Raw genomic sequence first — 15572 nt, forward strand, 5'->3', positions numbered from 1 at the left:
GTTTATCACAGGCAAGGTAAGAAAGAAATGTATAGACAGTGCTCCCTCACTAAAGTTAGTTTCCAATCTACAAAATTCTGGTCAAAGATGAGTAAAAGGAGCAGGCCAGAAAGAAAATGTTTAATTGAGAGAGACCATCCACTGCAAGTTCTAGAGTTGTACTTTTCAGAACAAGCCATTTTGATATAATCAATTTAGAGTAAAAGCAGGCAATTTTAGACATTTCATGCAGTGAGCCAGCTTTCAGAAATCTAATACTGTTCTTTCCTATACAGATTACGAGACTTTGTGTTTGAAGCCAGATGTCTAGCAGACCTGAAAAAATCCAGCATGAAATTTAATAAGTCTGCTGTAACATTTCTCCTTCTCTGACATACTGCTGCAATACTATTAAGATGGCATTAGCAGGGTTTATAAAGCTAACCTGACATAAGGGTCACATTAAATATTTGTTTTCTTTGGTTTATTTTTAATTTAATATCCAGCATTTCCAAGAACAAGCAGAACCAAGAAAAATTAAAGTTCCTTATTGTTTGTTGCAGCACTCAAGTGCTTAGCCACTTAGTAAGAGATACAATAACTGCTGTACTGTTCCTTCTTATATGTAATGACTCAGGAGTAAACATTTGTGATTTCTCTCCACGCATTTGCTGGTGACTCCTTCCAGGTGACAGACCATCTGTACTCTTTCCTGCTCAGCCTTAGGTTGCAATAAACTAGCTGAGGACAGTACACCATCCCCAATTAACAGCTCCAGGATTGCAGCTGAGAATACTTGGATACCTCATTACTGAGGTGACAGTCTGTTTCTTCACAGAAAATTTTGACTTCACTTCGCTCCAACTCAATCCAGCAGAGCAGTAGTTGGTACATACATGAAACTCAGCATTTTGCCTTAGCAAAAGCCACGCAACACATGCCAGCAGGCTGCAGAAACAATTGCTCTTCATTACTCAACACACCATGCTGCACTTGGAAGACTGAGACTACGAATGTAAGAGAAAGCTGCAAACCAGGAACAACAACGGATCACTAAGATGGTCATACAACTGGAGCATGTGACATAAAAGAAGAGGCTGAGAGAACTGGGTTTGTGCTGGCCAAACAATAGATTTTTATTATTCTATAACAAACTTTTAACTATAAATTTATGCTACAATATCCTTCAGTTCTGATAGATTACCACTGCTCAGACTAAGAATATTCAAAATTCACCTCTATTTTGCACATACATTGTATTACTTACTGGAAATTTGCCTTTTGAAAAATCAGCATGTGATTATTCTAAATGCAAAAGGCAAGCTACCTTTATAAACATCATGACAATCATTCGAGCTTGTGATGCATATTTATTGCTCTTCCATGTTAAAGTTTAGTTAAGTGCATACTGTGAATATTAAGCTTAAGTGAAAGCAGTATGGATCTATTTTGGCAAGATTTAATTACTGAAGATCCATTTTAGTATACAGTTTTACCACTTTCTCTGTAAATTCTGTTTTACCAACACGAATTATAATAGCTGTCAACCAAATCACGACTACACCAGCTTGCTTTTAGCAAGGAAGGCTCACAAACCTCCATCCATCCTTCGCGAGGTAGCTGAAGATTCCATCGACAACACTCGCGAAAAACTGCCCTCCAGTGATGAAGAGACTGTTAATGGTGACTAATCTGCCTCGTAAGTGCGGTGGAGCCACTTCTGCGATGTACACTGGCACAGTCATAGATGCTACACCTACAAGAATAAATTCAGTTACAGTTATAAAATCGAAAGAGATACTACACCACTTTTTCATCATAAAATACTATTTTGTGCTGGGTTTGGCTGAGACAGTTAATTTTCTTCATAGTAGCTAGTATAGGGCCATGTTTTACATTTGTGCTGGAAACAGTGTTAATGATTCAGGGATGTTTTCTATGTTCCTTACACAAAGTCATGGCCTGTTCTCCCTCTCACCCCACCCCACCAGCAAGGAGGCTGGGGCTACACAAGTTGTGAAAGGACACAGCCAGACAGCTGATCCCAACTGATCCAAGGGATATTCCAGACTACATGGTATCATGGTCAGCATATAGAGCTGGGAGAAAAAAAGAGGAAAGGGGGGGCACTCAGAGCTGTGGAGTTTATCTTCCCCAGTAGCCGTAACGCATGATGGAGCCCTGCTCTCCTGCAAATGGCTGAACCTGCCTGCCCGTGGGAAGTGGTGAATGAATTCCTTGTTTTGCTTTGCTTGTGTGTGTGGCTTTTGCTTTACCTACTAAACTGTCTTTATCCCAACCCACGAGTTTTTTCACTTTTATTCTTCCAATTCCCTCCCCCATCCTACCAGCAGGGAGTGAGCAAGCGGCTGCACGGGGCTGAGTTGCTGGCCATGGGTGGGCATGACAAGCAGTGACCCGAACTGAGCTGGCTTTGGTGCCCTGTAACTCCACAGAAAACACCAACCACTCCTGCCCTGAGTGACCACCCTAACAGATGGAGCCCAAAGTCATGGACTAAAGGAACTCAATGGACATTTATGGACACTTTACAGACATTTCACGGGGTGATCCATAGACTATGGGAATGATATCTGTGTATTACATCAAAGGATGGGAAGGAGGTTCATGGGTAAGAAGAATGCACTGCATCTAGATGGAATAAGGGGTGGAGAATGTGCTGGTTTCAGCTGGGTTAGAGTTAATATTCTTCATAGCAGCCAGTATGGGCTGTATTTTGGATTTAAACTTCAGACTTAGCTTTAAAATTTAACTCTATTCCAGTCAAAATCTGCACACATTTAAATGGAATAAGCTGGACAAATTTGATTTCTGAGTTCCAAAGGATGAAAACAAAGAAAATGCAACTAACAAACTCTAGAAGCACACCCAGAGCAAATGGTTGCTAGGGGCTGTATTGGAATTTCGAGGTTTGATGTAATGATACAAAGAATAACTTTCCTTAATTCACATTGCACGTATACTGAGATTAAATAAAAGGATAGATATAACTATAGTTTTGAAAGAGAGAAGCTATGATCCAAGTAAGCACGCAAAAGTCAAAATAACTAACTGAAGACATCAGGTGTTCACAAAACTCTGTTTATAAAGACCTTTAGCATGGTTTCCACAGCCAAAAACAAAAACAAGGCCATGCATTATTATTATTGTGTAATTTCATTACTGTTATTGAACAAATTGTTTCTTGACTTAGTTTAAAAATATTCCATGTGCTATTTCAAGGACAGGTTGGCTGGGCCCTGAGCAACCTAATCTAGAGAGTGGCATCCCTGACCAAGCAGGGGAATTGGAACTAGATGATCTTTAAGGTTCCTTCTAATCCAAGACATGCTATAATTCAATGCTAAAAACTCTATCACCATAAGGAAACAAGGACTGATGCTAAACCACAGCTGCTTTTTATTCTGTCTTAACACTGGTAGTATTTCCTACTAACTGTGAGATCAGTCATTTGTGCAAAACAGAAATGTCCACAAGGAACACATACAAACTGTAAAAACAAAGTTCCACAGTGTATAAAGAACACATCTGGGTGCAGCACATGCTTTGGTGACCCAAATCCCTATTTCCTTACAATAACCAATACTGACAAGTAAAAGTGATTTCTTTTGTAGTTATAACGGGAAGTACATTGGCAGCAGCCACCCAAAACCACATTTTGACTGAAGTCAGCTGAGATACAACTTGAGCACAGTGAGCACAGCCAAGAACCATCAGAGACACCACATCTTCCAGCCTGGGGCAGCTCCACCAGGTCCATACGGACAGCCCCACACCAGCACAGGCCAGTGCCAAGGCCCAGGAAGAAATGGGGTCACCTAAAAGCATGCATGTGACTCCTGAAGCACAGCTACGGTCCCTGGCTTGTGTCACAGTAGAAGGGCTTCATCATGGGATGGCAGAGGCTTCGGCCAACGCCCCACTGCCTGGCTGACTTACCAAACTAAGAGCACAAAATCATCTTCAGCAATAAGGTTAGCCTGACAGGACCGCTGGGAGCCTCCAAAAGCTCAAGCAAGGAATACATGTTGTTTAATAATAAAATGGCATGAGAAGATCCTTTGTTGCGATAGGTAAACACTCACAGCAGCCTCTCAGCATGATAATAACCCAGTTCCCGGCAGAGCCTCCCAGGATATGCCAGTGCCTCCTCCTCCTATTGACTGAGCAACCAGCACAGAATAAAAAACCCAAATAAAAATGTCAGGGAAAAAAAAAAAAGAGCATTAAAAATTTATTCAACCAATTTTCAATGCCAACTAGCATGCACCATGGAAAGAAGCATTCAAATAGCCCTTTGTATACTTGACAGAGAACTTTCAAACCCAGCCCACTATTAGGGATACTTCTCTCCCATCTTTCATGTCAGTATTTGAAGTGATTGAGATTAAAGTGATAACAATTAAAGTAATGGAGACAGCACACACAAAAGAGGAAGTCCTTTATGGGAAAGCACAGGAATGTGTCCACTTGCTGCAAACAAAATCCACTGAGGACCCACATGAGGCAGTGGCTGCCACCAGAGGAGAGGGGAAGGGCGCTACAGCCCTGGCCTAGTGAGGCTGAGCCTTACTGCACCCCCAGCCACCCCCGTGCCTTGGGCACATCACTTCTAATGCCCATGCTCATTCCCCCACTGCAGTGTGGCCATCTTCCCATAGGCTTCTTGGGGACTGTATGTTAAGATGTATCTTTGATATAATCATGTAGTGAAGCTAATTTGAGAAGATGGCAACATCCATATGTGGTTTTTACTGGAAAGCAGTTAGAAAGATGTGCACAACCAAAACCAATATACGCTGTGTAAAAAAAGCTACCTTTTACCTCCTTTCAGCTCTTAATGAAGACTGGTTTTACACAGGACCTGCAGAGGAATCTTGTTCAAAACATGCCAGCCAAAAACACTCCTCATGCATCCAGAAGAGCCACACCATTGGCCAGACCAGCAGCTCTCACTAATGTTCAGTGCACACCATCAGCCCTGAGATGCTGCTAGAACCACTGGTAGCCCCAGCAACACCACTTGCCTCTTACAGGTGAAACTAAAACCTGTTGCGTAACATAGAGGTGGTATGAAAGTTAACACCTGTTTGTAGGAAGTCTTGAACAAGAGGCATCATGACAACAGATTTATTGTTTCTGCTGCATTCTTCTCACAAGTTAATGACTACAGGAATAAACAGAGAAAAGGAAGCTTGCACACCTCAACAGTCCTATCACAAGCTAGCCGGTGATACCAGCTATTCAACTGGCATTAATACAATACTTGAAATTATTTATTATCAAACCCGCAATAAATAACACAAGATTTCTTAGGGAAACCTAAGGATTTAGAGTATTAGTTCAAAATCACACAGAATTGCTTAGATTGCCAGAAACATTTGAAGATCTAGTCTACCCTCTGTTCAAGAAGGGGCAGCTACAGCAGGCCACCCACCCAGAACCATGCTCACTTAGGCCTTGACCATCTCAACATGTGGATCTCCAGCCAAAATGACTCGGTAATTCTGCAACTTCCATGCCAGCTTTCTCACCCTGAGAAATGTGTTCACAATGTTGCTGTCTAAAACAGCCTTTCTGGATTTCTACTCAGACCTTACTTCCTCTACTGTGTGTCCCAAAACCTACAGGTTCAAAAGATTCAAGCAAAAATCTCAATTCAGAAGACACATTTGTTACATTCTTTCAATTATCATTTCAATATCAAAATATATGCTTTGCTACTCTGAGTCTGAAAGAGTGCAGCAAGAGGTTTTGGGGAACAGGAGGAGGCAATTAGGAAAGCCTTCTTAGTTTATCTGACTGTCATGCAGCAAGCATTCACACACAAAAGCAAAGTTCTTCCTGAAAAAAAACCACCAGGAGTAAAAATGGCTATTCTGAAACAGATCAAAATAAGGGGAAAAAATCATATCACTTTAAAGAAATAATGTTTTAGAGTCTCTAGTGTTATTTACATTACTCATTTACTTTTAGTTGCCTTAGAATGCGCTAACGTTCTCCAGACTTTCCTCCTCTGATTTCCATTTAAGACACACTAGAACATAGGAGAGTAAGTTCTTCTGAAAAGGCATAGTCAGAAGCAAGACATTAAGTATTAGTCAAGTATAAAAACCTCTAAAATACATAACCAGTATTTGTTATGTAATTATTTTAATAGCTAAATATTAAAGAAATTTGAAAACAAAGAACAGCTTTCCTAGCAAAACAAATACAGCTGCAATGGAATCTTTCCTTAATCTTTTCTATGAGAATGCTTTCATTTACACTTAGATGACATTTTCTAATATGCTCTCACTGTTAAACTGCTCACACCAAATAAAAGATTCTTGCTGCAGGCAAGTATATTACTACCTAACTAATAGAGCTGGTAACTGACAAGACATGAGAAAAAGAAAATGAAAACAATTAACTGGAAATCTGTCAGAGAAGGCAGAAGCTCTACACTGTGCACCACAGCTATGAAATATGAGAAAAGAGAGCAGGCAAGTCTAGTCTTTATCCACTTGAGTAACCAAGGCATGAACTTTCTGTCCTCATTAAAGGATATAGCTTAGAAAAAACGTAACAGAAGGTTCCTTAAATTTTGACCAGAAGATGCATCTAATTATTATACAGGAAGTGTCAGATTACACAATGGGCTGAAATCATCATATTAAATGTTTTTTCATTCCTAAAATCACTTAGGAGACTAATTACTAGGGCTCCTAATATAATCTGCAGACTTACCATTAGAAAGCAGAGACAAGTCTGCACACAGCTCAATTTTAAAACAATCAATAGAACAGAGGTGTGAAAAGACACCTTAGAATCACTTTATCATCCAGAAAGGTATTTCCAGTATTTACCTGTAAGCATCATAAAGAATTCATTAAAAAGTTCAGAAATGAAGTTACAAACCTACTGACAATAGAAATAAAAAGGTCAGTCAGGGAGAGCTCCTATGAAAATTAGAATTGTAAGTATATTTTAAGAAATGAGATTATGGTAGAAAATGCAAGGACTACCAAAGGAATCCAGTTATTGTTTCTAAAATGCATTTGAGCATAAATGCTAAGGAGATGGAATAATTTTAAAGACTTTTTTTTTGCAAGATTAGACAGATATAAATGTCCCCTGTCCAGATCAGGACTTCCACTACAGCTCCTGTCATGTCTCCTGCAGATAGGAGGGAAGGTGCGTCATAGAAACAACAGATGAGCAACAAAAGCTGGAGGCAGGATATTGGATGAGAGGCACTTTTACTCCCAGCACAATAAAAAAGCTCTACAGTAGTAGGAATGTGTCAGTCTTTTCACTGGCGTCAGCCAGTAACCAGTGTCAGGAGCAGCAAAAACATAGGGAAGGATTCCTGACGAACTTTTGTTGTTGCTGCATCTCAATTAGTCTTTCATGCTTAGTAATAAAGAGGACTGATGGTTAACTAGCAGTACTGAGGAGGCACATCCAGGAACTGGTGTCTCTTTGTATCATGGTTCTGTCCCTCCTGTCCAGCTTGTGCTGACCCTTTGCAGGAAAACCAAGCAAACCAGGGAACATAACCAGCTAGAAGGATATCCACCTGCCTCTCAAGGGGTTTGTACCACTTATCTCCTTTAAACAGTTCACAATGACATCAAAAGACTGTACCGGCCCACAGGCAGGGCTAGTAATGACAATGGGGTGACCTGAACCAGCATGGGACTCCAGACTGTTCAGCTGGAAACTAAAATTAGGATGCAAAATAATCATGAAAAAGGCACAAAGAAATCTCTGATCCTATTTCAGAGTCCAGCAACTCAGCCATTAATCTCTATTAAGAAAAAAGAACATACACACCTTTTTACAAAAATTTGTGTTGTTAGGACCTCCAAACGAACAGGCAGAAACTAAAACATTTCCTTTCAGAACATCCTTCACTAACATATAAAGCTGCATTGAGGTACTTATCCGAGGTAAAATACTTCACGTATCTTACAATGAACTTGAAAGAGCAAGTTTTCATTAAAATGTTAAACTTTAACACTACCAACTTTAAAATTCACTTAATTAAGAAGCATCTCATAATGGTTTGTGTTAATTGTAAGGATTCCAAGCAGCAAGTGGTTCCACAGACAGAAGATTTATGGAGGCAACCTGATGAAGAAGCAAGTTTATGGCAAAGAGAATCTGGAATTAAATATTAGCAGAGGTTGCTATGCTACAAGAAAGTTTGAATACAAGTCAAGGTGAGCTTTTTGCGGGGGTGCAAGGGGAGTATAAGTAAACAGCAAATTCCTAAGGTGACAAGAAACTTGCCAACCTACAGCTGAGCTAATGTTTTCTTCCAGCAACTTTGCAGGAAATCTGGTAAACTTCCTACATCTTGGATACTGGACATGCAATCTAAATTTACTGCCTTGGAAATATGATTGATCCCAGAAGTATGTCAGATTATACAGACAAAGAGACTTTCATCAAGTATTTTCTTTCAGTTTGTGTTCCCACCAAATTATACTTTAAGGTTCTTGCTTTACTCTGACAAAATCAGTTTTCTTGCCAACTGATAAATTTAGAATATCGCTCACATCTGAGTAGTAAAATTCAGGAGGACAGGGGCAACATGCTGGTTAACTTGCTGAAAGAACTGAAAAGTTCTACAATAACTGCATAATCTTTACCATCAGAAGAATCGATTTAAAACAGTTTGTGGAGAAAAGAAATTCATCACTGACAAAAGGGATCCATTTTAACTGCAAAGGATACTTATTTTAAAAGACCATTAGCTTTCACAAACACTCATAACAGGAGCTGTCAACAATCAGCCACCTCGTAGTCTACAGACAGCTCCAAAACATATTACAATTATATTGCTCAACCTAAACAGAAATTAAGCCCTTTTATAGTCTCTGAGACCTTTTGTGCTGTTACAGTTAACACTTCAGCTTTCAGTAATGACAGTCAACCTAAGGGGATAACAGAGTAATTATTAAACATGCTAATAGGAAATACTTGAGAAAGCAGTGCATTTGAATGCTGTTCTAGTACACTAACCATTTCCCTAGAAGATAAAGCTAAAATATTCATTGCACAGCTTGTATTTGAGTGTGAACATCAGGGAAAGCTCAAGTCCCCTCTAATATCTAGGCTTCCCACCCACTGCACATATCTAGTAAAGGCATTATCAGCACTTTATAACTGATTACTGAAATTTATTTCAAGGATGATTGGCAGCACACTTTCCCATTTAGTATCTCCCCTACGTCAGATTACTAGAAGTCAATTTCTTAGCTGTGGCACAATTGTACTTGGCTACAGCAGAGCACTGAAATGCACAAGGGCAGTGGGACAAACTAGTAGCACTAAAACCACACGAGAACACAAATCACAGTAATGGACAGACTTAGGTGCATCTCTTCTAGAATGCGAGTCCAACATCAGCAGCCTTCATTTAAGTCTAGTACTTTAATACTAATTTATTTAATTGTAGAGAGCTGGTTCATCACAGCTAAAGAACCTGTACTGTTGAACATCTAATAGACTAAGCAGGGACATAAAGGTCTGGAATTATCTAGCCACTAGCCCAAATCAGTGTGACCAATATTGTAATTATAACCAAAAACCTATGTTACTATGTGGCATCCAACTGTGAAGGAGTCAAGGACCACAGCAATCCGAAGAAATGCAAATGAAGCTCCTCAATAGTTGGTATTGTCTCAGATTTATAGAACAATCATATCTTAATGAGCCTGGATAAATAATTCTTTCTGTTGACCACAAGATGGCTTTTTCACTGTTGTGTGTTATCTATATGGATCAAAACCACAAAATCGTTCTTCACTTAAGAAAACCTCAAATTGTATCCAGTAGAAACAACCCCAACTATCATACAGTAAATGCAATCCCCCAAGAAGATAGCATTAGCCTTTCACAAGACTAATTTCAAGTTTCAAGCTCTCCCTTGTTCAAAAGATACAGAAGTAAAACCCAGCTCATAAAAAAATTAACATGCCAATACAGAATACAATTTCTCCATAATTAAAGTGTTAAGGACTTTCTGTTGCATCTCCAGGACAGTATCTCAGAAGAACAGCCTAGGATAATCACATACAGTAAAGAGACATGAATATTCAACAAAGCATAATCAAGGAGGGACTATTTATCACAGTACTGATTTTGCTACACTGAAATTCTTCATAGTCAAGGAATATTTTTAACCTGGAAACTGCGGGTTATGAAATGGAAAAAAGTGAGTCATGATACCTGAGGGAAGACAGACAAGAACCACCAACAGGCTAGAGTGTGAAAGTTTATTAAAATAAAGCTTCATTTGCTCACTTCATTAAAAGAAAACAGTTTAGCAGTTACAAAAAGAATGCAGTAATCTTTAATAACAATCAGGTAGTAATTTAAAATATACTGAGTATATTCTATGATTCTAAGCATTAGAACCACTTCATCTGTGGGGCCCTGTTCAACTCAGCCTCAACATTAGTACTATCTATGGAACAGACATTTTGAGAAGAAACTATTCTTAAACAACTTTTTCTATCCAAAATTATTTTGAGATTATTCACGGTTATAATAATCAAAAAATAACTATGTTAAGAGGAAATTTATCTTGAGTGACAAAGTCAGAAAGAGTGAGATTCAATTAACCAGAGGCAAAGTAATCAAGAAAAGTATCCAGAAAATGCAAAGCAAAGGTCTTTGCAACTGTCCAAGCCTCTGACCACACCTAGCACTACAGATGTCAGTTTACACTTCCCAGCAACCCGGAATTAGTTACTCATATTCAGTCATTCTTTATGGCTACCATCTGTTCCTATTAATCCAGGCTGTGAAACTCCCAGCCAGACCCCACTCAGCTGCCCGAGTTCCCAACTATTCCACTGAGAATGCCATACTGGGAAGCTGTGCCTGTAGCTCATAGCTGTAAGATCTCATTTCAGAAAGATAGAAGAAATAATGAAGAAATGCATTTTTGAATCATTATAGCAATACTAGAATAACAATCAACTCCAGGAGTAAAAGCTACCAAAAGCAACTAGTAAAAAGTCCTAATTTGTTCTGTTTCTGAATTAATTTTGATCAAGAACTGTTTGCAAAAATCTGTAACCTGTAAGATGCAAACCTTTCATTGTGAAAGAGTAAAGCAGCCTAGATGTTTATACTACTCAACACTTTTATTTTTACCACATTGCAAAAACTTCTCGCTTCAGAAAATAAGAGCTTTTTTTTTATTTTCACTTGAAAATTATGAATACAACATAGTTTTCTTTATGACAGCTTGTATCAACACGTAAGTCAAGCACTACTTGATCTACTTCAAGAATAGTTTCAGTTTAAATAAATAGTAATTGAGATAAGCAGTGCTTTGCTGTAGACATTCTTTAGCACCAGCAGACTGCAGTGCATGTGCTGCTCACACCTAGGAAGAACTGGCATTTGAAGGTGGTCAGGTTCTGACAGAGCCCCAGCCACAGATAAGGAGTGGCTACTCCTCGTCCAGTGAGGCAGGGGATCAGATGTGCATCCACATCTCAGCAACCCCGTTTGCCATTTGAGGCTTTTGATCTGGTGGCTGGCACAGACTTGTGCTGAGGCACAGATCACCACAAGCAGTAACTGAGAGGCTGGGGGTGGCAATCTGGCTCTTTCTGCTGACTTAACCATGCAAACTGCAATTCCCAGCAGGGAAGTATGGTTTTATAATGACCCAGAAAGAGTCGTCAGGGCTTATCTGCACAGCCATTCATATATGCCAGAAAGTCAGCATTATGAACACAATCTTTACATTGTTAAAAAAAACTAATCCTACATCAAAAACCCAAGAACAGTGGTTGAATGCTTCAAGGATTAGCACATATTTTCTGTGCAGAGAAATTTTATTTTCAGAGGACAAGGGTAACTATTTGAAAGCTGTATAGAAAATGACTGTTCCTTTATAACTTTGCACTTTTGCTTATATACCATTTTCCCCTAATTCTACTACAGTGATGCTTTACCCAGCTTACAAGAATTCTAAGAGAAGTGACATCTATACAAACATGAACAAGCTTTAGAAGCTGAGCTACACCTCAGCCGAAAGCATGCCTTCAAACTATACCTGAAAGCTATAGTTATACTCTTCAACTAAGACCTAAATTGTTTTTAAAATGCCTCTTTCTACAAGTGCAGCTCTTAAAACAGTGAAACTGGTTCATTTCTCTGTAAACTGCTTTAGGTTTCACTGGGTTAAAAGTCTAGAAACTGTCTCCAAACATGAAGCTTTAGATGAAGATGAGCAGAAGAATGCATTTTCTTACCTACCATTTGTAATTAATTAAAAGAAAAATAAAAATTAGAAAGAGTAACCTCATTGCAAACTTAGTATTTTAGAGAAACAAGCTAACATTTTAGAAAAAGGTAGCATTGAATGAATTCATTCCGTATTCAGGAAAGCCATTCAAAACATACTGTCTGTCTAATGTATATTCCCAGTAATTTTGTGCTTGCCATGGGTAAATACATTGCAAACATCAACACAGAGAATTATATTTTTATATGAATTGCTACATTTATTTATCCACTTGTGAAGGAAACAGCATGATTCGTAGGAAAACAGGTACCAGTTACATGGTTTTATAACTATTGTTCTAAAAAATAAACAAAAGCCTTGTAAGCCTTTTACAGCCAAAGGCTTGATTTTAAAAACTAAGTTTCAATTATAGCTTTACAATGCAAGTAGCACTCATGAAAGTAACGTAAGTATAACTACACTTATAATGAAAATATAGGAATCACAGCAATTGCTCAGTTTCTTTCTACACTAGCAGATTCATATATACAACCAAGCTTGTGTCTACAAACACAAGTGATCCATGTAGAGATAATGAAACATCTTTTTGACCATATGGGAAAATATTTGCAGTATTGGAGGGTGAGGATTGGTAGAAATCAGTACAGTACTTCTTCCTCAAGATACCTTCTGTAGCACGCACGTTTTGCGTGCTAGGGAGAGTAAAGCCTTTCCCAGTGCACATAGGTTAAGCCAACCAGTGCTGCACACTTCTTTGCTTTATGGGAAGCAGCTCAGCTTAAATACCTAGCTACCATGAGTCCTTCTCCTGAGGATCTGGAGTTTTCCTGCTACCAATTCAATAACAGCTGCTCAGTGCCAGTGCAATGCAACTCTAACAACATCCTATGGAGGAATCCCAAGTAAAGATCTCTCAAGAAAAGTGGTTAAGTCTCAGAGAGGGTTTTAACTATTAAGACAAGGATCTTGCATTAGAGTGCCCTTAGCAGTTTCTGAATTTCTTCATGTCACACAGGTTTACACAACGAAATTACTTGTGACTGCTCTCCTAGACTATCACAAATGCAGCACTCATGGTGTAATACTCAAGCTGTAAAGGGACACAGGTTACTTTAAACTATTTTGATGTGCATTTAAGAAAAAAAGCTACAGGTGAAGAATGAAGCTGCTGCACTTGAGGGGGAAAAAAAGCAAAACAGTAGTGTCAAGTGCTAAGAGGAAAAAAAAGAAAAGATCAACTACTCCATTATCAACATCTAAGGGACAAAAAGCTGGGAAGCCTCAGCTAACCAGGAGTGCATGGATGCTGCAGGTGGGAAGAAATTACTGCTAAATTTTTTCAGGGAAATGGACTGCCAAGCAGCTTTCTGGGAAATGTTGCTCTCATGACTTTCAATTTTTGACAACTTGCAGTTCTCTAGGTGCATTGTGATGGACAGTCATCTTCCAAACAACAGATGTAATTCTGGTAACAGCTGCTTTACTTCACCGTTTACTTTGCACTTTGTTAGGTCCCTGCTCAGAGCATTGAGCACAACTCCTGAGGTCCCCCTGCAGAGCAGTTCTTTCCTACCCTAATTCTCCAGGCATATTAGCAGGGGAGGATTCAGGCAGAGCTCCAAGTCAGCCTACAGAGAAAGCTGGGCAAACACTGCATTGTTCTTGGTAAATCTCATTAAGTTATACAAGACTGTGGTAACTCTAGATAACCTAAAGACTAGGAGGAAATAAAGATGGGTATCTAAAGTGCCTTTCTGCAACTCAGGGCACTGCACTGATTCTCCTATCTGTCAGTCTGCTGTGGTGCCCCTATCCAGTGAACGAAAACATTGTAAGAAAAACTAGGAGTTGCAATTTTAAAAAGCATATCTGACAGTCCCATTCCAATTAACACAGATACAGCAAGTATCTCTAAAATAAAAATCTGCTTTTCCTGTGACTTGCACTACACAAGTTGCAATAAATCAGTGTAAGCTGTCAGATAAGCTGGGCAATGAAATACTCCACTGCTTCAGCTTGCTGTCTGCCAGCTTCTAAGTGACCCAGCTTTTTGTACTTGAGGCACAGCTACTACAGAGTAGTAGATTTTAACTCCTTCATACCTGCTCCCACTTAGAAGTGGAATCCATCCTTAAAACTTAAAGATTTACAGTTAGAAGCCACATTCTCCTTCAAAGTGACAAGACATTCTCATTGAAGGTTCAGCTTGAAGTGAAAAGATTCATGCACAAGCTACCACTGAGAAAAATACCTAAATCCAGGATCTCTGGAAAACAAACTTTGCAAGTTCTGTGATGACAGCATTACTCCACTTTCACAGAGAAAAATTTATGAAGAAATTTCCATATTTGAGAAAATTGAAAACTGGTAAGACCAGAGCAGGGAAGGGTCTCTGAATCCTCACAGGACTCTTTCCAAAGAAACTCTCTCAAGTAATTACTGTCTCCCATCTTGATTTTCCCTATGTCACATTTCACCTGATCTTTTAATTAAGTTTTCATAAAGCAAGATTTAACTGAAACATCAATTACAGTAAAACCTAGCTACATATAATTGAATTTTCACTCAAAAGTAAAAATTACTTTATTTACATTTTAAAACATTTTTGGTCTACTTTCTCTTTCTTATTTCCCAAAACAAAAGGTAGGGACTGCTGACAATACTGCAGGAGAGCAACATCAGAAAGCAGAATTAATTACCCACTGGGAAAGAATCATTAAACTGAGCACTAATAAAGTAACTGTGAGTAGGAAAGGAACTAGTTGTGATGTCTTCTAATAAAGCACCAAGAACTGGCAATGAAGCACAAAACAGCTCATAGGAGACTGGATCTCTGAATTAGTCACTCACTACCCACTCCTACCTGCCCAGTTAGAATTATTAATACTTGGATGCAGTAAGAAAATAATAAAACCACAGTGTTTTCCCCATAAAATTTTACAATCCATTGCAAAGCACATGTTGATAACAGGCTTTTGTCAATGAGGCTGGGAAGAGGACTCTACTCTAGCAGAATGCTACTCTTCCTGCCTCTTTAAGAACAGAATCCTCTTCCTTAACACTTGTAACCTACTACAACAATGTAACAGCTAGAAAAACTCCCCATGGACTATGCTTCCAATGCAGTGTGTTCTTTCAGCACTTTATATCTCTACTGCTCATCATCTGGAGATCTACCTTTCAAATACTGTCCAGTTCACATGCACATGCTCATTCTGAGTTTACACTGTTGTCTTTTCTTAGTTTAAAGGACTTCTTAATTGCTAATATGTACAGACCTTTTGAGTACTGTTTCAATATACCGTATCAGAAA

The 15572-nt window shown here is 38.9% G+C and overlaps 1 protein-coding gene across 1 annotated transcript in view; it reads right to left on the reverse strand.

The window, feature by feature from the left end:
* Positions 1 to 15572, reverse strand: part of SLC2A13 (solute carrier family 2 member 13) — a 149064-nt gene that overhangs the window by 118394 nt on the left and 15098 nt on the right. Inside the window, exon 2 of the mRNA XM_048300626.1 lies at positions 1576 to 1735. Coding sequence (XP_048156583.1) covers positions 1576 to 1735 — 160 coding nt within the window. The remainder of the gene's footprint in view (positions 1 to 1575; positions 1736 to 15572) is intronic.

Source organism: Corvus hawaiiensis, chromosome 4, assembly GCF_020740725.1.
Source record: "Corvus hawaiiensis isolate bCorHaw1 chromosome 4, bCorHaw1.pri.cur, whole genome shotgun sequence".
NCBI lineage: Eukaryota > Metazoa > Chordata > Aves > Passeriformes > Corvidae > Corvus > Corvus hawaiiensis.